At 43.4% G+C, this 24,220-nt stretch overlaps 1 protein-coding gene across 1 annotated transcript in view; it reads left to right on the top strand.

Annotated features, from left to right (window-relative positions):
• The window catches only part of SH3RF3 (SH3 domain containing ring finger 3), a 257,751-nt gene that overhangs the window by 181,276 nt on the left and 52,255 nt on the right, over positions 1 to 24,220 (top strand). The window contains exon 4 of the mRNA XM_059821159.1: positions 16,163 to 16,525. Within this exon, the coding sequence (XP_059677142.1) occupies positions 16,163 to 16,525 (363 nt within the window). The remainder of the gene's footprint in view (positions 1 to 16,162; positions 16,526 to 24,220) is intronic.

Raw genomic sequence — 24,220 nt, 5'->3', positions numbered from 1 at the left:
CCTTTGGCCTTGTATCTACTCAGAAGAACCAACTAAATAGATAGCACATTACTTAAGGTTAGCTTTTGCCTGTGCAATTGACAACAAACAATTTGGACTCCCCAGTGGTGCTCAGCAACCTCATAGCACACAACCATTGGAGTGAAATGTTTCAGCAACGTGCATGTTTCCAAGAGGTAGAAATTAGCATTCCCCATTAAGCATACCCTCTATCCCGGGGCCCTGGGGCGGCTCTAGAGCACATCATCAGTAATCCACTCTCTCTAGAGGAGGCAAAAGAACAGGGCTTTTGTCTTTTCCAGCCATTGATCACCTCTGACAGCTTCTAAAGATTGCTTCAGCACTGCTGAATTCCTGGGATCTTTTTCCTTTTGAAAAGAAAGTATCTTTCAGTCTCACTTACCTAGAGCTAATGCATGAATGTATATTAAGAAGCTATATGTCAACAGATACACGATTTGTCTAACAGTTAATTAAAAATAAAATCCTAGAGGATTTCATTATTTCTCACACAGGCATTCTTCATTTTGTTTCCTAGTGTCCTTGTTAGTGTATGTTGCACATCTTAATTAGCTTCCTTCTTGGGGAGCTTTCCTGGTGCCATAAAACTCTGACAGTGGAGAACTTCAATCCAAACATAGCCACAGAGGGCAGGTGCGAGGGTTTTGGGAGATGCCCCTGGCAAATTGGTTGTCTTCTCTGCCCCTTTGCTGGTGGCCACAGCCCTCTGAGCAGAGGGCAAAATGTTTCCATGTGTCAGCCAGAGCACTGGTGCTGGGAGTGCCAAAGAAAAGTGAGTCCAGTATTAAAATCCCAGCCTGTGAAAGGACCTGGAGGACGTGGAAGCACACATTATCCTTTGCTGTGCCTGTGGTGGGTGGAATGACCTCCATCAGAGGGACAGGATAGACAGTTGATGTCAGTGACACCACAAATGATTTTCTGGGGGGTACCTGTTAGAGCCCCCTCTGATCTCTGTTTTCAGAAGATAGCATGTTACATAAATATTATTCTGCCATGGTGAAGAGTCACAAAATGTGTTTAAAATTAATCCTTTAAGCTTTCAAAGAGGAGTAGTTTCAATAATAATAGTTTCCTGATAGGATGAAGCTATGAACTGTTTTTACCGCTTTCCTTACTTCTTATTGTGGCAGCTCCTGGAATGGTTGCACTGTCTTTATTCTCGGCACAAAGAGACCCGGGAGTGCATGTATGTGCTGAACGTATGCTTCAAACAACAAAAATAACATGTGAAGTTGATTTTTAGCCTAAAAATGTCATTAGCTATGCCAAAACCAGATGTTTGAGTTAAGTTTCAAATCCCCTAACATTTTGTTAGGTGTTAGAGCTGAACACTGAGAAAACCAAGTTCAAAAGATTAGAAGAGGAATTAGTACAAGCAAATTAAAAACAAAAATCAGAAACAGGGGGAGACAGTTGGAATTACTTTGGGGCTCTCCATCTTTTCCAGATTTTCTCTAGAACACACAGGATTCTTGAAGGCTCGCCCCTTTGTGTTTAGTCTACCCTATAGAAGAAATTACATACAAGTCTTTGTTTTTGTTTACATTGTTCCTTTACAAAGTAGACCAGCCATTGTTTATTTTATGTTCTGCTGCGACATTTTTGGGTGTGATACCGGTGTTATTTTAATCTGACAAAAGCAAGGGCTGCTGCCAAAGGGATTGTCCTGCTTTTGCCTCATCTGTGACCACACTTTCCTTCTGTCTTCCTTGTTCCTGGACTACCAGACATGTGGCTGCGTGCTGAGATTGATCAGGGAACTCAACCTGTTGAAAGCTACTCATTTAAGTTATCGTTGCTTATTTGCTTTCCAGTCATATCTGTTCCATCATCCCATTTACTGCAAAGCCACATAAACAACCATGCTGATACAGGGCAGAAAGTGGGAAGATGGGAAAGGAGGGCATGTGGCATCTCACGCTCACTGCAGGAAAACATGACTGGGGCAATAACCCTCTCCCACAGATACTCTGCAGGCAATGCTTTCATTGACCTGTGCTCTAAGCCATCACGTCAAAAGGGTGAGGTGAGGAACGTGAGGCTTTGTGCCAGCAACCTCCTCTACTTCCTGGTTGTCCCTCAATTTATCTAATTATTTTATGAATTTATAATTTTATGGCAAAGCAGCACTAGGTACTCCATAAACAAGGTTAATAATATTAGCCTTGGTTTAAGTAAGGCTAGAGGGTATGTCCTGCTCTAAATCTGACTTTGAAGTCTTCTGATCTGTTTAGACACAATTGAATCAAATTGACAGGAAATTTCATGAGAGAGGTTTCCGTAATAGAATTTTTCCATAACAGACTTTTTCTGGAAACCTTAGGAGAAAGCAGGAGAGGCGCCGGAGGATTCAGGCAGTGGTGGACTTATGCTGGAGATATTCTCCTCTTGTCCTGTGGCTAAGGGGAGGGCACTGGGGGACAAGGCAGCTCTGCCTTGTGTTACTGTTTCTCTAGAAGAAAGCAGCCCTACAGAAGGGAGGAGAGCACTCCTGGTTCAAGCCCTGCCCACGTTGCTGTTAGTGAGGAAAGTAAAGCTCTTGATCCCTTTTCTCTGATCTGCTTCTACATTAGCAGCAGAATAAGAAATTTACAGGCATGTCTTCCTCTTGCGTCTTTTTTCTTCTTTTCCTCGCTCAGGAGGAAGGACTGTGTGTCTTCCCTTTGCGGGCAGAAATAACAGCGTCAACATCTTCTCTGCTTGCTCCAGACTAGTACTTAGAGAGGCGTACTCATTCCCAGCCAAAGCCTTTTCCTTCCATAAGTGCATTGCTCTGGAGAAAGAAGTGTGGTTGTATTGATCTGGTGGCCTGTTTTTCCTCTCACTCGATGTAGGAATTATTGGGGTGGAAGAAAGGCTATAGAGATGCACTATCTAGAGGTGGTACAACCTAGGTTTTGTTGTATGGAGGTCCCTGACGGCACAAGAGCACTCCTGAGGGCTGAGCTTAAGGTCATATCAAAGGCGGCTCCACACCACTCCAGTGACACATCTGTCTGCTTTTGCAAAGAGCAACTTTCACTCAACAGATACCTGAGGTTTTGGTGCAGTACACAGTCAGAGTTGTGTGTGTTACTGTTCCCATTTGGTCACTGGTTAAAGATGGATCAATGTGCGTTCATGGCAAGTAATAAATACATTGTCGATGGAAATCACATCCTGGCCCCATTCATCCATGTGGCTGTCACTCCTATCTAGTTTTTGGCCAGCCTGATTGCTGAGCATTCACAAAGATCAAACTCTCATCATCTCGTATCCTGATTATGGCTACATTCTTTTTGCATCCTTAACAAATTCAGGCCTGCTTCATTCATGAGCATCCAGAGTGCTCATCGGCTGCCACTTCTTTCTTTCTCTCTGAAGCCCTTTTCTATCCTGTAGAGCACATACAACTTGCCCTTACTTGCAAGCCTGTGACTACTTGTTTCTCTCTCTACCTATCATCTTTTATTTACTACTGAAAGCTCAATCTCTGTCTTTGATCAGCCAGTGATGCCAACCACTTTGTCAGTTTTTTCAAATTCTCATTTTCTTCCATAGTGCTCTGTTCTTCACTGTTGTGACGAATGCTTCAAAAACATCTGGACAGCTGCATCAGCATTGCTCCTCCAGACTCCTCTCTAAGATTGTTCTTGGCTGTGATGCCTAAGGAGATTTATGGTGTGCAAAATCATCTGTCCGTCTTGCTGATAAGACTGTCTCATTGTATATTTTGTCTATATCTGTATATTACCTCTTGTCCTCATCTTAAACTGTACTTTCTTTGGGCCAAGAGCTGTCTTCTAGCTCTATGTTTATGTAGTACTTCTCACAACGGAGTTCTGATCCGTGGTGGGAGTTTTGCAGCATTTAATGGCAAAAATAATAAAAGTATTAACAAACGTCTCTGTGTGACTGCATCGCATGGTGTAGTCATAGTTTGCAAAAATTCAATTTCCTCAGGACAACTTGTCTCTCTGACTACAGAATGTAGGTGCAACCCAGGGCAGTCCATTTTCAGAAAGGAATGTGTTAGGAAAATATTTGAGCTTGAGTATATTCCACAAATGGGGGCGGGGGGTGGGGGGGGAAGCGTTCTGCACTTTCAGAAAGATTTCCTACTGTGCAGATTTTTTGCTAGCCCATTAATTTTGCCATCTCGGAACTCAAACAGCATGGCCTAGAGCAGTGGTTTTCCAAATTCCTTCCAGTTGTAGCATACTAACATAAACAGCATTTGCATATGGATGTCATAAAAGTGACTAATGCTGGCAGTCATCATACTTTATTGCAGTAATGTGACACATGTGCCTGAGCATCCTAAGAGATCTGCTCAAAGCTCGTTGGTGCTGAAGAAATGGCACACCTCTTATCTAGCAGTGACACCCACAGCAGAGCAGGCTTTAACAGAAACCAGAGCATGAATCCATGCTTTAGATGAGTGTACGAGAGGGAAGGGTACTAACTGCTTCACTGCATGACTCAACAGTGCTGGGTATGTGTCCTTTACCCTAAACCAGAAATCAAACTGAGGAAGTTGAACAAATAGCATTTTCTAGTTTGATAGCCAGAAAGTTCAATGAACTCCTTGACTGCAGCTGTTGGCAAGTCAGTGGAGAGACATCTGACTCTGACCTTGACCTTGTACCCAATCATATTTTAACATCTTGGATTCTCTAAAGAAGGCTGCAAATGGTTTCTCTAGGCGAGGGGCAGTCAGTCATGCCGTGAGTGCGACTCTGAATGCTGCCATTTTCAGTCAAGAATTTATGGAGTCGAGGGAATTCGTCACAGTTCGGCCTTGTCAGATTTTTCTTTCACAGGATGAGGGGGGAGGGTTGTGAAACTAATTACATCATCACATAGCACAGAAAACACATTTTCATGTTTTACAGACTGGCTTTCAGAGCCTTCAGTTACTGGTCAGGCTTCCTACACTACTGATGTGCATGATAATGCCATGTGCAACAGCCACTGCTTCCTAACGTCCTCCCAATCTGTTGTCCACCTTTTAACAAATATGACAGAAGTATAAAGGTCTGCAAGGTAAGAGAACCTTGTGTAAAAGTTGTTTAAAAATAACTGGTCACTGTATAGAGTGAAGAAGGATGCAGAGTAGTGCTCCCACTGAGGGAAAAGAGAGCTGTGCTGTTGTACCAGATATGAGCACATCTTTGTGGGCAGGAGGGACTTCAAATGTAGAGATGATTTCAAGCAGAGTTTACTCCGTAATAGCCACATGATAGGGCAACTACGAGACACAAAATCAGGCTGGCAAGTTACGTCTCTCTCAGAACAGTTTTTCTTTTGTCCGTGTGCATAGGTAAGAAGGCCTGTCTCCCTGTCACATGGATGCTCTGTATATCCTGGTGTGCTGCTGCCCATCCCAAACATGGGTAGTTTGTTTCCCATTTCGGAGGAACATCTCAGAACTGTCCCTCTAGGGGTTCATGAGATGCTTGGGTGAAACAGCAGCACATCATGTCCTGACCCATATTTTTACTCCGACTGGCAAATAGTGAACCCAAACCCTGGACACAGATCTCCGATGACACAACACTTTTCATGACTGGTGACTGACAGCCTTTGATGTTGGCTGCTCCCAGTGAAACACACAGTGTGACCCCAGAGCTGGTGCTGCAACTCTCTACCACAACCAGAAACCTTGCTTTGTAGCCAGCTGTAGAAGGAGCTCCACACACACAGTATCTAACTATACAGACCTATGGGATGTTACTCTTTTACAAATACCCTATACTACATCCAGTAATCCTTTTCTGTCTTGTGTCTGGGAAGCAGGAGCCAGAAGAGTTTGTAGTCAAAAATGTCTCTTTCCTATATATAGTACACACAGGGCAAAAGCCGTTTATCACAGCCCTTTAGTGTTAATGTCTGCTTGAAGTGTGTATACCTTGGTTCCTTTTACAAGCAAGTGAACCAAAACATTTTCTCGGCATTTGCTTTCATTCTTCATTTCACTGCTTTATCAAAGATACAGACAGCAGTACATTTATTTGTGTGCGATTCCCCACAGGTAATTTTCAGTTGCAGCACATAAAACTTAATTTTCCCCAATTGCATGAGATTTCTTATTCTACACAAAGTTGGAAATCACCACAACAAAGACTCCTTGCTTGCTCAGTGTAGGCAAAGCCTTGCAGTACTTGCAGAAAAATTACTTTGGCTTTCACATGTGCTCCTTGTGCTGTGATTCCAAGAGCTTCCAAGAGCTTCACAGATTTATCGAACTTCTTGCTTTCTGCAGATAACGTTAATGATGTGAGATGCATATAGGCCTTTTTCTCATTGTCCACCAGAAGACTTTTGTTATCAAATTCAGAAAGGACTTCAGCAAATATACATATACAGTTTCTTTCATCCCTATCCTTTATCACATTAGGTTGGAAGCAAGTGTTTTCCTTAAAAAAATACAGGGTATTGTTCCTTCCTTTACACAACACTGAGCATTACAAAACCAGTATTTTCAAGAACAATATTTCCAGGAGCAAATCTCAGAGAATGAGCAAAAGGGCATGATGTCATGTCTGGTAGCATGTATGCACAGTGCAGCTATCAAGAAGACAACAGTCCACGCAACAACATGAGTATGGTATCGCCTGGTTCACAATCTCATTTATAATTACTTGGGGTGACACACCATAGTTTGGAAGCCATTTGCTTTGAGACTGCCAGGCTTGATGTGTGCATTGACTCTGAAGAGATCCTCTGCCTTAGTTGGTGGTATTTGACTTGTCAATTTTCAGTTAATTCAAAATTTTATGGGTCTTTTTGATCACCAAAGTAAACAGTAGCACCAGGAGCCTTGTTGAACATTAAGGAAGGAGGTAGAAATTTACCAGAAAACCCTGAAAACATGAAACTTGACTCTTTTTAAGGCACATAGGCTCTGCAGGTATTGCTTAGAGATCACTTGTGATCCATGCAGCTCTGCTCCAGGAACTGCAGTATCTTTCCTAGCCCATGGTGAAGTTTTGAGGTACAGGTGGCTCAAAGTGAAAGTTTCTGCAAGTGAAGATGTTTCTAGATTTCAGCACAAAACTACTTCAGAGAGCTTCCCTTCCTTGCAGTTACTGGCAGCAATGGTAAAGGGCTCATACAGCTTCCAGGCATCAGCAAGGTGTGAGGACTACATCTGAACTGCTTCTGAAAGTCTCCTGAGTCCATCTTGGTCTCTTGTCCAGGCTGCTGCCCAGCGTAAGGCTGCTCACACTTCTTCTGCCAGCACCAGCATCTTCTGTCATTGTGCAAGTGGGCACCTGGACTCAGAGAGAGACAATCGCAAAGGTTTTCCATTTAACAAGAACAAGAGTAAGGGAGACTCAGCATAGCCAGAAAGCTGGCTTTCTACTAGGAAAGGGGCAGTGTTGTTTTGGGTCTCCCGTGTCTGTTCCTCAATGCAGGGACTTTGAGCCAGGAGCCCAGGTACCCAGGTGAACTCCCAAACCACTGTAGCCTTGGTCATTTCTGTGTCTTAGCTGAGAAACATCATCTGAGAAATGGTTTCCTGATGGACGTCTTGTCAAAATCAGCATGTTCCTGGGAAGTACTTCAGTTCCGATTAGTTTCACTTTTTGATGAAAAAAATAGTTTGTCAGTAAACTCCTCACAGGCTCTGACAGGGACTCTTTTGGTACTGAAATTGGTGCCAGATGGGCACCAGTCCTTCCACCGTTGAAGGCAGCTGGAGTTTTGCCACTGACTTCAAAGGAATTAGAATCAAGCCCATGAATTCATGACTGCACTTTTTATTTAGCTTTCTGAATAATTTATAAGTAAAAATAAGCTACATTCTTCCACTCTTTCTGATGTTGAGTAAAGCTGTATTTGGTTACATTTCTTGCTTTCAAAGGAGCTTTGGTGCAGTCATGAGCATCTCATTATGAAAAAGGGTGTCCACAGAGGACAGATAGGAAGAAAAGAGGAGGAAATCCTCAGGCACATTGAAGACGCACAACAGATCTGATATTCAGAGATGACAGAACAGAGTAAGATAATCCTCATACCTGGAGCTGAAGGCTAAATAGCTAGAATTGTTTCAGGGAGTGGAGAAGGATGCAGAAAGCATACTTCTTTTTGGTGGGTTATTCTATTCTTAATGCCATTGCATTTAGTTTTATTTTCTTTCTTCTCAGCAATTGGACATTACTTTCCATAAGGTTACTCGTTGCGCTTTGCTCCTGAGCAGACTTTGCAGCAGACTGCACATTTTTCTGGGATTCACCAAGCCATGTGTTTGTTCTCCATCACTGTGAACCATTTTCCATCTTAAAACTGTTTGGAAAAAAAGGAAAGAAAAAAAAAATCCCAGTTCACCACCCAAGGCTTAGTGTTTACTTCTGCTGCACGCATCATTTATTTTCATTCTGCAAGATCATGATGACACGCTCATCCAAGCACATGCTGTTTTAATATGCTACATTCTTTTGGCCTCTCAGTGCATTAGAAGTGACATTGCTGCTAAATGAGGAAGATCTTGTAAGACAGGGAAATAGATTGCTAAGTACCGCTGCCTTTCAGGGAACCATGTTGTAGACAAAAATGATTGGCTTGCTTTTTCCGGACTATACATAATTGTGTACATGTATGACCCTTAATAGGAAGACTATCTGCTGTATTGTTTCAGGGACTTCCTTGAGAACATGCTAACATATTTAGCAGCCTTTTGGAAAAGAGAATGAGATGTATGTGTCAGCCTACAGCTGGAGGAACAGGACACTTGAAGTTTGAGATGTGTCCTAGCAAAGTATTTCTGCAGCTATCGCTCTGTGTCAATGTGTTCAAGCAAGCGCATGTACTGCGCTTCTTTTATTTTCTGGGTGCATGGAATAACTCTACTCTCAATCACAGTGTGGAGTTTCAGAAATCTATCATGTTCCATGATTGATAAACCACTTGCAGAAAATCTGTTCCACATTTGCTTGTTCCCTCCTTGGCAATAAATTAGAAAAGGCAATAGTGGATTGTTAGAAATCAACACAAAAACATTCAGCAATGCTTTGGTTTAGCTATAATTTTTTCTCTTAAACTGTGCCTTACTAATGATTCTTCATTAGAAGATTGTGCCTAAATGAATAATTGAAACAGGATTTTGTAGCTTCTGTCCAATGAATTTAAACTGTCCATGGAAAATGTGGGAGCCTTTCTATAAACATTTTAAAATCTGAATTTACAAAACATGTAAAAGATGAAAATTATAGATGCATTCAACATGACTTGGTTGAAGAGCCTTTGGCACAACTTTGTCTGCTAATATCTCATTAGTAAGCCCTTGGAACTGCTGTGCATCCACTGTACTAACTTACCCAATGAACATTTAAAGTATTAGGTAAAGTATTATGTACTTTCACCCAACGCCCATTTGAGTCAAAGGGTGTTTTTGCTACTTGGCTACAGTAGAAGACAGGTTGTATCCTGCATTTGCCAGTAGGGATAACAGTAAGGAAAAGCTGCTTTGACTTTCTGAAATGCTCTTTTTGGGGGATGAAAATACTTTCACAGGTGCAGTCCTCTCAGGGGCCTAGCAGAGACAAGAGACTTTTACATGGTTATGCCCTTACTTACTTAATAACCTCACCGTGCTTCAGAACATAAATTATAATACTAGCAAAACTAATTTAATGAGGGCATAAGAACTTAATGTCTCCTGAAAGTAACTACTCTGAAGTGAAAACGCAGTAATAAATTCAGACTGTTTATTTTAATCACAAAATCAGCTTTGGAACTCCAAGTTGCCAAAGTTTCTGCAAGGCATAAAATAGGGATGTGCATGATCTTCTCAATATTTATGAACTGTAAAGTATAAAAATTAGTAGTCCCTAGGCAAAAATATTTTCAGTCTTTCAGGGGCACATTGTGAAGAACTTTTATTAATAATTTTAATTTTCCTTTCTGCTCTGCTCAGTGGTTCCTTTTCAAATCCTTAAGCATGATATTTTTTCTTACCAATTAGTTCTTTTTCATTAGGTACACATTGATTTGTGGGGTTTTGTAACATTTTGCTTCTGAAAGGAGCCCGAAGTACCATATTCCTGATCTTATACCTGTATTTAAACAGCACCATCTTTTAGCTAATACTTCCCATAAAGACAGAAAAAAAGCTTACATAGCAAATGAAGCATTGTTTTCCTGAAAGTCTTAATAAACTGTACTTTCTCGTTCAAATTGGTTCCAGTTTAACAAAATTCTAAAGCACGTGTGTAACACTGAGAATTTAAGCAATCCTTCTTTATTCAGAAAAGAATGGCATTTTAGTCCCATTAGTGACACTTTCGTCTGTGCATAATATCAAGTACATGCTGAAGTATGTTGCTAAACCGGAAACAGAGTGAGGTCCTCTCTTTGGTAGGTCAGATATCAGTCAGAAATTAATCCATTACTCAGACCTAAATGATTAGAAAGCTAAGAGTATTTAATAGCAGAATAAGACTTACTGTCGTCCATCTTACAGAAGACAGCACTGTCAGTGAACTGCAACAACCCAGGAGCTACTGTGGTGACCACCATGTATCAAGGTGTCCCTTGGAGGTCTAAACTGGGCTAGAACAATTTTGCCACTATCACGGATTAGTAAATGCACCGGCGTATTTGGCAGGGGAGATGCCGTAAAGGTTAATTATTTAAATCTGACCTAAATTTCCCATGCTTCTAACTTGTTCCATAATACTAAGTTCCACACTAGTAATTTGTTATTTGGACTAAAACTAGAATTAATTCTGACCCACACTGGACAAGAAGTAGCTTTTTCCTCACTCTTCATCCCAGCTGGGGTGTGTAAGTAGGTGCATAACACTGCCCATTGAAATATAGTTCATGAAATGACATAGAGATATAAAGGGCATATTCAGTCCCATGTGGGGATAGCCAGTGCAGATGACAGGTTCTCTCCTGTATCCCCTCATCCTTAACAGGTACTATTCACAGGTAGTCCCTTTTAAACACACAAGTATCAGGAACTGGGGTGAACTGGGGTGTGTGTATGTGTGTTGTGTGAGTGCGTGCAAGCATGTGCAACAGAGAGAGAGAGAGAGAGAGAAAGTCACCATAATGCATTCTGCAGAAAAAATGAAGCTTATCTAGAGACTAATAAAATAATAATTTTGGCAGTGGAGAAGTCCTGAGTGAGGTAGCTTAATGTTTGTACCTTTGTCCCCACATGGTTAAGTCTCAAGGAGAATATCTGAAATAGTGATATCTAAAAGCCAGAAGAAGGAAAAAGCCCTCTCCCTTAGTTCATATTGCATGGGCTGGCTGGCTGGCTGGAGGCCAAAGTCATGACAGCTTGCATTGTGGCGGGGAGAGCAGCGTGGCTCCCTGATCAAGGTCAGCAAATTTTTAATGAACAGAGCTTGATTACTGCTCCCTTTGTGCGAAAAGGTTGTTTGGAGGTGAACAAGGTTCTGTGCACAGAGGTATTCCACGCATGCCCTCCTTCACTCTCAAAACCATTCTCAAAACCATTCACCATTTTGTGGTGAATGGAGCAAAATCCAGTTGGCAGCCGGTCACAAGCGGAGTCCCCCAGGGCTCAGTTTTGGGACCGGTCTTGTTTAATATCTTTATTGATGATCTGGATGAGGGGATTGAGTGCTCCCTCAGTAAGTTTGCAGATGACACCAAGTTGGGCAGGAGGGTTGATCAGCTCAAGGGTCGGAAGGCTCTGCAGAGGGATCTGGACAGGCTGGATCGATGGGCCCAGGCCAATTGTATGAGGTTCAACAAGGCCAAGTGCCGGGTCCTGCACTTGGGTTACAACAACCCCATGCAACGCTACAGGCTTGGGGATGAGTGGCTGGAAAGCTGCCCAGAGGAAAAGGACCTCGGGGTGTTGATTGACAGATGGCTGAATATGAGCCAGCAGTGTGCCCAGGTGGCCAAGAAGGCCAACGGCATCCTGGCCTGTATCAGAAATAGTGTGGCCAGCAGGAGCAGGGAGGTGATCGTGCCTCTGTACTCAGTGCTGGTGAGGCCGCACCTCAAATACTGTGTTCAGTTTTGGGCCCCTCACTACAAGAAGGACATTGAGGTGCTGGAGCGTGTCCAGAGAAGGGCGACGAAGCTGGTGAGGGGTCTGGAGCACAAGTCTTATGAGGAGCGGCTGAGGGAACTGGGGTTGTTCAGTCTGGAGAAGAGGAGGCTGAGGGGAGACCTCATCGCTCTCTACAACTACCTGAAAGGGGGTTGCAGAGAGGTGGGTGTTGGTCTCTTCTCCCAAGTGACTAGTGATAGAACGAGAGGAAATGGCCTCAAATTGTGCCAGGGGAGATTCAGACTGGATATTAGGAAAAATTTCCTTACTGAGAGAGTGGTGAGACACTGGAATAAACTGCCCAGGGAGGTGGTGGAGTTACCATCCCTGGAGGTGTTCAAGGAACGTGTGGACGAGGCATTGTGGGACATGGTTTAATGGGCATGGTGGTGTTAGTTGATGGTTGGACTTGATCTTACAGGTCTTTTCCAACCTTAGTGATTCTATGATTCTGTGAACCAGACAAGCTGGAGCTGTCTCCAGTACAGTTCCTCACAGCTGGGGAATGCCTTCCTGAGAAATAGGCACAGTAGCTCTATGAGCTGAGGCTGGTACATCCTTATCTCAGCATGCAGCACCCGCAGTCAATAGTCACTGGGACCCTGTGAACAGTTCTGCTGTACTGTTTCATCCCATCTCTTGCATTGTAATGCCCCTTGACTACTACAAGGCTTGCCCTCGCAAGGTTTTGCATTCCCAGACTCAGGATTGCAGGGCTGCTGGGAATGTTTGACTGGTTTGGCATTCAAATTCAAGCCTAATCCCTCTAAATCATATATCAAGTTTTCTAGGACATCCTGTTGTTACAGAATAGATTTGGAGTAAAATCAGTCCCACCAAAATCTCAAGGGCATTTTACAATTTGGGATTAGCAGGACCAGAATTTCAAACACAGGTTCTTTCTAGAGGAGGGATTGAAAATGAGCGAGAAAGCGGAGTTCTCATTTAAGGGGTTGTCGTATGAGCTACAGCCTTCCAGAAATGTCAAATTCCTGAGACTGACTGTGGGTCAGAACTTTCCATTAAGCTTCTCCTCTGGAAGCAGATCTGCCTGAAGATCAGACGACAGACACCAGAAAGCAATGCTTGTTTACATACTCGGAGTTTAAAATAAGAAATTTGCAAACATGTTTACGTTTTAAAAAGGCTTTCTAAAATTTCTTTGTGAAGAGGCAGCACCATTTACTTTTACAAAGTAGTAAGCAGAACCTTTTCTCTGGTATTCATAGCCTGTTTGGGAAGTACTTTCCAGCATCCGTGGGCAAAGCTGTTTAAAAACAGTTCTCTACAAAAATAAAGTGGTAAAGCTATAAAGCATTTTTTATCTTGGCAGACCAAAATAATTTTTTCCCAGTATTTCAGGAAGACTCTGACATTCCCAAAAGTTCATTAGCTTGACTGTTTTGGGGAGGAGTTTTCTTTTTGCCTTTAATCTTCTACTGATATCAAGAATAACTTTGTTTATATCATTACAGGGCTATTTTTTATCACTCCGTGTTTAGATGCTAGCTTTCTTACTGACCTTTTTTACTAGGTTTTGCTTTGGAAAAAAGTAATGGATATTGTTGTTTTAAAAAGAACAGCTTCGGTGTGATTCCAGCCAGTGGGATTTATAATCTAATTCTTACAAGAGGAATCGGAGTTTTGATATTATGAGCTGGAGCACTTCAATGTCTATATAGAGCATTGTTGTAAAATCAGGAAGTTCTAAATTCTTTTTTTTTTTTAACTCTATATCTTCTTATGTCAAAGAGTTAAAATATATTCTTTTCCTGCTTGCTGTTGACTAGCAAAGTATTTCCTCACCCTCTGCTGTAGAAAAGAATCATGCATATTTGACGTCTTTCTCCTTTTCTCCTTAATATTTCAAATAATTCAGCTAGACTGTCTCCATCAACTGGGTAAGTGGAGCTGTAACACCTACTTAAGGGAGGGGAACCATCTGGTTTCCTTGCAACTTGGAGCCTGCTGGCAAATATTAGGTTGTACCAATTTAAAGCATGATGAAGTGGGAAATAATGGACATTCCTGAAGAATCTGAAATGGGATCAGCTGTTATTGGCAAAAATTGGCAGGTGCAGTGCACTATGCTGGCTGTAAGCATGGTCTTAAGTTGGAGAGTGCAGCTGGGAAAATGGCTTGCTAATTGAACGGTTGCAAGACTCCCAGCAGCTCTGACAGTAGTGGAGCATCATTAATTGGAGGCTTTTGGTTGACTTGGTGGAAGCTGTCACAGAATGAAGGATCCTGCAAGCTGATGTTTACTTTCTAGGTGTTAGTGGGTTTATTGCCTGTTACTCAGAATGAGTCCTCATGAAAGTGCTCACAAATGCCTTCAAACTTAGGAGGACTGGCATAAGGCTGGCAATATCAATTTCTTATTTATATTTACACCATGGTAACAGTGGTTGGGAGTCATAAAAGCTTCTCAATTACACATTTGTTCAACTGCTCACTTCTATTGTTATCTTTCCCATCCCTCTCTTTTTCCCTTTTATTTTCACTTGTATTAGGTTTCCAAATTGGCTTGGCTTGGAGCAGCAACTAGTCATCTTTTTTATTTAGAGCCTGAGAAGACCTTGTCCTCAACTGAGTTTCTTGGATGCTGCCATAATTCATACAGTGGTTACAGAAACAAAAATAGCCTTGTTTTGGTCCAGAATACTATTACATGCACCTCTGGTTTATGTGGGTCTCAGAATAGCAGTGTATGCAAAAGCACGTATGTGTTAGCCGTGGCTCCCTTTTTCATATGTTGTTTTTATTCATTAAACACAAACATATTGCAGTGCATCCTAGTTTAATATAAGGGTCTGTTGGCAAAACGTGGCATTTTCCCTCAGCTGTTAGCACTCCTTGAGGGAAGATCTATTGGCAATGAGTGCTGTGCAAAAAGCGCTGCTGACTTCAGAGTGCACTTCGTGTATCATCAGCGACTGTAGCACCCCTATGCGCCTAAGAACTCTCCAGCTATATGTAAGGCATAGCTTTCCTGTATGAGTTATGGTGGCTAGGAGGTAAGAGGCTTCAGCGACGGGGTTGTCCCACCCAGCTTGCCTGTGGCATTAATAGGTATGAGGTTATCTGTGAGTGTGGACTGAATGAGGAACAGCAGGCTGAAAACTAGCCTGACCATCGTGGTGCTCTGCTGTCTCTGTGGGCTGTAAGCCAAGTTTTAAACTCTTCAGGAGGACTGGTGAGACCAATTTTTCAAGTGGGACCCTGAGGAAGTCTTCCAGTGGCCGTCATGCTCTTCCCCAGTGGAGGGGATACAGCTGGAAAAAATGCCTTCAGTTTGTGTCTGTGTTTGGATAACCTGTGTCTGGTGGGAGGCAGGGAGATGAAATCGGAAGGATTTGGAAACTGTACCCCTGGATCAAAACCCTGTGTGGCAAACGTCAAGCATAGGCCAATGATGAACCTGGGAATAGCGAGACATTGATGGAGAGGATCTTGCCTCCTTCCCCCGGCTCTGCCTCTGCAGCCTGGGACAAGCTATTTTTGGGAACACCATTTTTTAAATGCTGTAGCTTGATGTGCAGCTATTTGTGGTGCCTGGTTCTAGCCTAACTCTCCTGGATGCTTATTCTGCCTCTCTTTTGATTTTCCTGACCTTAAGAAGTGGATGGAAATAACTCACCCAGCTTCAGAAAATTAAATAAATTGGGCATCACCCTAGAGCTGGACAGAAACACTTGGCTTGAGGCAGGTTTGGGGAAACAAAATGTGCTTGTGTGCCTCCCAGGGACCTGCCTGGCCAACTGAGAGATGACAGACAGATGATCAAACCAGGCTGGTTTGGGGACCTGTCCCAAGCACCCCCTTTGCCAGGGCAGATCCTCCCTGCAACAAGCCCTGCAGGTGTGCACAGCACCCCAGACCCCGCTCTGCCCCCGGGGGCAGCCGCCACATTTCGGTGCTCAGCATGATCCCCTTGCTGGGGACACAGCTGGGGCTGGGGTAGGCCACCAGGAAAGGATCATGGTGCTTCGGGGGGGAAGGCCCAGGCAGATCCAGCAGGTGCCATCAGCAAGCTGTGAAGGCTGTTAACGTCCCCCCCCTTCTTTTCTTTTTTTAATCTTTTTTTATCTTTCCCTTTTCCTCCACACACAGCTGAATGAATCCGCCAAGCAGCTCATCGAGATGGACAAGACATGCTCAGCTGCTGCCTCCGGCTGCGACATGCCGCTGCCGACGGAGACAACGGCAGTGGCAGCAGCGGTGGGTCTGGCGCCCTGCTCCACGCTGGCCGGCGCCGGGGCGGCCGGGGCGGCCCAGCGGCAGGCGGAGGGCAAGAAGAATGCCAAGAAGCGCCACTCCTTCACCGCCCTCAGCATGACGCACAAGTCCTCCCAGGCCACCAGCAACCGGCACTCCATGGAGATCAGTGCCCCTGTCCTTATCAGCTCCAGCGACCCACGGGCAGCCGCCAGGATCGGGGACCTGACCCACCTCTCCTCCAGTGCTCCAGCCCAGGTAAGGCAGGGGTGGAGGTGGGTTTTGGGCACCCTTGGTGTACAGCGCACTGTTGCCTCGCCTCTTTCAACATGGCTGACCCTTGCCCAAAGCAGTTGCGTGGTGCTGTCATCCCGATGTGATGGTACTTGGCATCTGTCATTCCCATCCTTGCGTTAGTCAGCGGGCAGGTGTGAGGAGCTGGAGGATAAAGCCAAATTTGATTTGCAATAACGCAACACGTTTTAAAAAAAAAGTAACCCTGAAATTTGTTTGAAGTAATGCAGCTTATATTGCATCACTTTCTGTTGTAAAAGGAATAATTTTGAGTGATCCTGTTACCCTGAATGTATCTGATAACCTGCAGGGTAGCAATGTCGTATGAAATTCACACACTGGGGATAAAAAAGATTATTTGGAGTAATTATTTCCCTACAGATCACTGGACGATAAGCAAATGTGCCGTACTTTGGCAAGTGTTGTACCCAGCGAGTAGCTGCTGTTCAGAAACACCCAAGGAGGTTTTAAACCATCAGAGTTGCTGAGGCAGCAGCCCCCCATCCTTCCCCCTCTCGAAGGAGGGGGCAGAGGAGCAGCCTCCTAGACATGCCCACAGGTCCCAAAAGGAGCTTCCAAGAGGCTGCTTCTGGGGGCCTGACAGAAACAGGATCCAAACTCATCAGGGATGCACTGAAACCCCTTGCAAATGCCCACTGTTTCTGTGGATAAGGAAATCCAAGTGGTAATTTGCTGTTTGAAGGCGTAGAAAAGAATGGAGAATAATAATAGTCCCAAACCTCACCTCTTCTGCCTTGGCTTTCCTGCTCAGCCACCTACACACTTGGTGTGCAGATTAGCAGCCATGGGTTCCCTCTACAGACCAGCTCCTCGTGGTCTGCGCTGCTTGCTAGCGCTGAGATAACTTAAGAGTGGCAGGGTCTTCCCACCCATTGTTTCTCTGCTGAAAAAAGCAGCCCTTGCCCTTTTCATCTCCCTGGCTGTGCCTTCCTGCCCCTCACACCCATATCCCCATGTCAGGACAAATGTGGATCACTTCCCACCCCTGCAGTGGCCCAGTGCAGGAAGTGGTCCATGTTACAGCTGCTGCCTGCGCTGCTATGTGTGTAGACGTCTGGGAGAGGGCAGCACAGGAAGGGGGACAAGCAGCAAACTGCAGGGACTGCCTTGGGCAAAAATGCCTGGTTATGCCCATTTGCAGCGCTAGTGAGGCTCCCCTGGAGGGTCAGTGTGGTGTCCCAGGCCGTGGGGTCACTCTCGACGGCTGTGCCGTATTGCGACCCATGACATGAGCCCCCAGGCCGCCCTGCAGCACAGGTTTGCAAGGACACCGGGGCAAGCAGGGTGCCTGCATGCATGCCGATGTGTGCCACAGGGCCAGCCAAAACAGCCGGCTGAGGGGACACTGCCACGATGGAGCAGCACCCTCTGCTCCTGCTTCAGCTGCTCACCTCCCGCCACTGCCCATCCACATGTAGGAGCCAGAGATGCAGCTCGGCCCAACTGTAATTTAGCTCATTTTCTTCCACCTGCCTTTTCCAGGCAGGGTCTCTGTGCTGTAAGGTCTTCCTCTCCTTTCAGCCCGCAGCAGGAGGGTGAAGGTGAGGATATGGCCCCCACACAAAGCAGCGCGTGTGCCAAGACGTACTGGGACATCTGTGAAGCAGCACAAGCAGTAGACATGAGTGAGGGTCCCAAGCTTGTCGAGTAAATGACACCCAGGTTTTTGGCACTCAGAGTGACACATGTGGACCTTACAGAGATGTGACAGACTGTGGCTTTTCTGTTCTTGTGCTAGTCAAGGGAAAAACCATGCACACCCTTTGCTAGATCATGTGAAGACTCATTCTAAGCTAGTAAACCACAAAAATTAGACTGTGAAGCAGAAAATGCCTAGACTGTTCTCCCCCATTTTAACAGAACAACTGGTGTGCAAAACCCCACTCATTTCACAGACCCTTGTGGCATTTGGGCACAAGTGGTAGGGTCAAGAAGGGCCCCGTGTTCTCTGTAACAACTTATGGTTATCAAAATCCATCCTGAAGGAAGGTTGGTTGCGTCCTTTGCAGCAGATGGGAAGACATGTAGTCTGTGTCATGACCAGAAGCACAGCTAAGGCTATGGTATAATGAAGCCACTCCAGTGTGCCCATGGTGGAAACAGGTTTGGGGAGTGGTTCTTCTGCCTCAGGGTATAGAGCAGGTTTGCAGACAAGGCAGCTGAGCACATGCATCTTTCACTGCTCACCAAAACTGTCTTGGCCAAAATCCAGAGTGGGGAAAAAGAGTCTTGGTGGTTCAGATCAACCTTAGCAAAAAGAGGTTTCCCTCTGTCAAGAAACGTTATTGCAGTCCAAGGACCCAGTCACCCCACGTGTGGCAGTTACATGTATGAATACATATCTCTGGTTTTGAGGGCCTTACTATTTGCTTTCTGATTTGAGGGATTTAAACATTTTCCTTTCAAACTTTGCTAGGAGTGTGGATCTGTTGGGGAAAAAAAAAGTGGAGCTGACTTTCTCACTATATTCTCTTTACTGTAGGAGCAGCCTTCAGAAAAATGCCTCGCTCTTGTAAGAGTAGCAATAAAATCACAAGAGCTACCAACATGAATTCACCTGCTTTCAGCCTTCTTAGTTAGGTCTACAAAGAGTCCAGAACTTGCCTCTTACAAAATGTACGTTAAAATTGTGCAGCTATATTTATGTATCAATTAATCCCTTAATAATAGGGGTTACATTTTAATTAAAAATGTCAGAAATTCAGTTCTTTCTCTGCCATCTGCTAAGACCTGACATGGCTCTGAAACAATTGATGATGCTGCAGCCTTAGACAGAAAATCAGTTCAGCATTTTTCTTTTATTCATGTGGCTGAATGCCAGCCAAAGTAGCATAAACAAAGGGCCCCTGAGCTCTTACATCAAGGCGTTCTGGCAGTGAGAATCTTGTCTGTGGATCGTTTTGTTCTAAAATGTGTTTGCTGTTTTTAAGGTAAATGTCCTGTATGTCTTGTTAGGGGTTTGACATCTTGACAACCTGTAAACTGACTCTACTGCTGTTTCAGAAGAGCTCAGGGGCGTTGCTGAGAGCATGGGCAGGTTGGTAGGAAGGCTGTGCGTGTAGCTGCCAAACTTACTGGTGAGCTCTGCTGCAAAAATGTCTCACCTTTTCTTTCCTCGCTTGAAGAGGACCCCCTCTGCCCTGCAAGTCATCGTCACAGCCCTTGAGTGCTTCCCTCTGTAACCATCTCAAGCCCCTGCTAGTTTGCAGCAGCAAAGTCAGCCAAAGCATATTTCTTATAGGGGAAACAACAAATTTACAGTTTCAGTGCTGACTATCTAGCAAATTTATGCCTTTCCTTTCACCATTAGAATCCAAATTTGGTTTATTGTGTCTTTATATAATGTCCTTGAAATTTCCAGGAACTTTATCATTGTTTATTTAACAGATGTCCTCATAAAAAGAAATAAAGGAATTTTGTTCAGTTTCATAGGGATGAGCTTCTCTGGTACATATCAGGGTTGGTATTTAGCTTGCAGGGGGTTTCTACCTTTTTAAAAAGTTTGACACGGTTTTCCCATAGCCTGTCCTTTGAACAAGCAAAATTCAATTACAGGAGTTCTTGAACGGCATCCAGTCCCCTACCTCAGGCAACCAGCTGGTGCCCAGCAAAACAGTCTTCTTAAAACAAGCATCCATTTTCCTTCTAGACCTGAGGTGCCTACATCTGGGGCACCTGCTTTTTCTCTGCTGACGTGAGAGGAAACAGAGACATCGAAGGCTTCTTACTGTAGGAACTTAAAATCTAGGTGCAAATTTTAGATGTTTCAGTAAATGTGGAATATATTCCACCCCTTAGAAGTGATTTCATGCATAGTACTATATTCCTGTGGCTTTTGTCAATTTTTGTGAATTGAAACCAGACTTCCATGCTGAACTGACATGTTTTTTCTTTTTATGAGTTGTTAGACTATTATAAGCCTCCTGCTTCTCCAGGAGGGCATAGATTTATGCATATTGAGCACTGACATGCAGACTAGAGTATGAAATCACATGTTTTGAAAGCACTTCTGCATATCATTAATTTAATAATTGAAGACTACAGGCCTTCCATAACATGTTCATTGTTCTTTAAGCAGAACCAACTCAGCTGTTTCCCAAAAGCCAAGATGCATTTTTAAATGAGTGATGGTCTGAAAACCACCTTCATTGACTGCAAACCTAGGGATGCTCAAAGGTAGAAGAATCAGCTTCAAGCCACCTCAGCTGGATAAAATAGTGACTCAAAGACCACAATAGCCAGGATACAAAGCATTTATTTTCAAAGAGGCAATGCTGGAATCTTCATTTCGCTTGCAGCCAAATTTACTTCTCGTATGCTTTTTGTTGCATGCTGAGTATCACTCATTAAATGTAAGATCTCCATCTAAAAGGCAATAGTGTCTGTCCATCATGCAGAATGTTCTATCATGCTGGCAAAATGGATTTTTATTGAAGATGTAAGTAGTGCTGCAGGCCTGTGATGGAGCTGAAGCTGAATTAGGTTACGGGTGCAGAGGAGCGGTTCGTAACTGAGTCTCCCTGGGGAGCGAGGAAGGTCCCCCTGGACAGTAATCATGCCTAGGCCCCAGATGGCTTGTCTTGCTTCCATTTTCACCCCTTATGAATTATTCTTCCTTGCTATTTGGAAAGGTCATAGGTCAGTACTGCTCCGAATCCCCTGGTTTTTGACAGAAAATGCATCTCATGAATAATGAAGTGTGGCGTGCACACCAGGATAACAGCTGAGTGAGGAAGAAAGGATCCTCCCTGCAGAAGGAACTTCTATGTGTGTTTTGAACAACTCATCACCATGCATAAGAAGTCCATTTGTATCTGCGAGTGTTAGTACAGACTCCTAACCAGAGGCCACATGTTCAGGAAAAGCTGAGAACAATGTCTTGCACGCTCCCAGTCCCAAAGAGTGACGACGGTATTTGAAATGAAAAATGTTCCTTGAAGTGTCTCACTATATAAATCATTTGGAAGTGTGACTCCTTATCAGTTATTTAAAAGTGCTGAATTTAACTGAGAAAATGTCATAGCAGAACTCTGGTTGAGCCTTGGCTGATAACCTAAATGTGCTGACCATGAGAAGCATACAGATTATTCATAAAATCCAAAGACTAAAAATGAACCTTGAATTTTCAAGTGTACAACAGGCTCTGAGAAAAGAGAAATTTGGGTATTTTTCAGCTTTGGCCTGGAGTCCAAATTCTATCAAACCTGCTCTGCTGCTGGCTGTGAATGACAACTGACTGGACATCCATTAATGACAGTGAGACAGCTGAAACCAAAGGCAGCTATCTCAGGAGGCTGCACCAGTCAAAATGGCAAAAGAGAAGTAATATTAGCCCAACCTGTGTTTCTGTCATTTAGTTCAAAATATGTCATGAAAACAGCATGAGAGACTTTGCTGAAGTCTAACCTAAACCACTTCATGTTCTTTGTACATTCCCAATTCTACTCAGAATTATTTAGAACTGGTTCCAAACATTGCCTATTCATTGCATCTCTATTTTAAATCACTTTATAAAAAGCTGTTGTTTGGGGGTTTGTAGGTGGGAAGGAGTTAAGTTTTCTTAAACAGAGAGTTTTGGGCAGGCATGTAAGCTGCATTTTTTTTGGCTATGGATAGATCGTTGACTATGCTCTGTGCATATTGGGATATATTACATTATTTGTCAAAACTGTTGCAAATGAGACACATGAGGTGATTCAATCTATTGACTGATTACATAAGCTACCGAGAATCCAGGTCAAAGCAAAATCGCCTTTCAGAAGCTACCAGTTTAGAGACAGTGTCTTCTCTTTATCCTATAATTTGCCTCATCACAAATACATTTTGAAAGATTTTTCAAGAACCACGAAACCTAATTTTTTACAGGATCTAGGAAAAGAAGGTTGTGCTTTAGAAGGGTTATTCAACGGTGCGTGAAATCCCATTGCCTGTAAAACAAAAACAAAAAATTTTTTTCCAGATGTTCCTCAGGGTAGTAACCCAAAAACATTTTGCCACTGAAATCATTTTTGCACAGGGCTAATCCTGAGGCTTTATGCTACCTGCCAGTCAACTACTGATATGGAAACCTCAAGAGCAAGCAAGGCACTCTCTTGGTATTTACACTATACCACAAAATCCTGTCCAGCCAGCACACGCTATGTGTACAGGCATGACATTTGAACAGAAATGACTACAGTGTGTGTGTATTTTCCCTTTTTTGTTTGTTTGGGTTTTTTGTTTATTTGTTTACCACTACTATCTCCTTGAAGGGGGACTTCCTACAAGTGGCATTGCACAGGACCCCGATGAGTTTGTTGTGCAGTTATCAAAAGGATAATTATGAACGTGGGATTAAATTAACATCATTTAGAGGTCAAGATTTCACTTTAAGCTTTCCTGTCTCTCTGCATTTGATTTTTCATGCTCTTTGATCCCAGAATTGCAAGAAACTATTTACTATAAAACCGTTTAAAACCTCATGGTGGAGAGCTAGACACTGGTGCTCAGTGCTGAAACGGTTAGTCTGAGAGAGAAACAAAACTGAATAAAATATAATTCTCATGATGCTCATCCACATGATGGTTAATTAGTCCTCATTTGGGGGAACTGAGAAGCTGCAAACCAGAATAATCAGTGCGTTTATGGATAGTAATGTCAGATGAACATTTGGAAGAAGATGACAAAAAATATTTGGGTTTTTTTTCCTCTGACTTGCAGCCATCCTTAGATTGCAGGATAGCGGAAATAGAAACTCAGGAAATACATTTATGTGACTTCTCCAGCTCTCTGCGTAGCTCCATGAGCTATTCGCAGAAGACATGGTCTAGAGTTTTTGGCCTATTATAAGCCAAAAAATAATCAGGGCCAACGTGGTGCTGGAGCAGGCTGGCATAATATTCTGCCTTACCTTCATCCACAGCCACAGATACTTAGAGGTTATAAGAATCCCTCAGTAAATACTAACTCATATAAATTTAGCTCCAGTTTTTGCAGGAAGGCACTGGGTATTTATGCAGCTATTTATGCAGCTGCAGCTGTTGCCATGCACATTTGTTAGTTTTTTACACACATGCCATTATGGAAGAAAAAGTCTTACTCTAGAATTGGTAAGTCCGTTTCAGCTCCCACTTTCGTAATTAGCATTTGATGAGGCTACTTGATCTTGTGTGTAACACTTTTCATCAATACTTGCTGGCACTGCCATGCATTAAGTGCTAATACATTATTTCTAGGAACATTAAGGCCTGGAGTGATTGCCGCACTCATTGTTTTATGGAGTCAGCGAATTAGAGAAACGAGTCACAGGAATCTTAAAGACCATTAGCCTATTTTTTGTGATATTTCCAGAGGATGGTATGTCAACCTATGTGAGTTGAATGTTGGAGGTTTTTTCTCTTATTTTAAGGCAATATTAAAGCAAAATTTAAAATAAGCTGTAAATATGCATTCAAGACATTAAAAGACATTTTCCCGTGAATTAATGAATGTGATAAGTGCCCTGTGGTGAGACAGTGCTGGATTTGCTTTGAAGTCAAAATAGAGATTTCTGGTTGGTGATTTTCTAGATGATAAGAACATTCGTCTGATAGCAGTAGCAATTATTTTTCTGTGAAGGCTGCTGGAACCTGCAATATCATTGTACTTTGTTCCTGGTTT

Source organism: Gavia stellata, chromosome 1 (assembly GCF_030936135.1).
Source record: "Gavia stellata isolate bGavSte3 chromosome 1, bGavSte3.hap2, whole genome shotgun sequence".
Lineage (NCBI taxonomy): Eukaryota > Metazoa > Chordata > Aves > Gaviiformes > Gaviidae > Gavia > Gavia stellata.
This window is presented reverse-complemented; position numbering and strand designations above follow the sequence as displayed.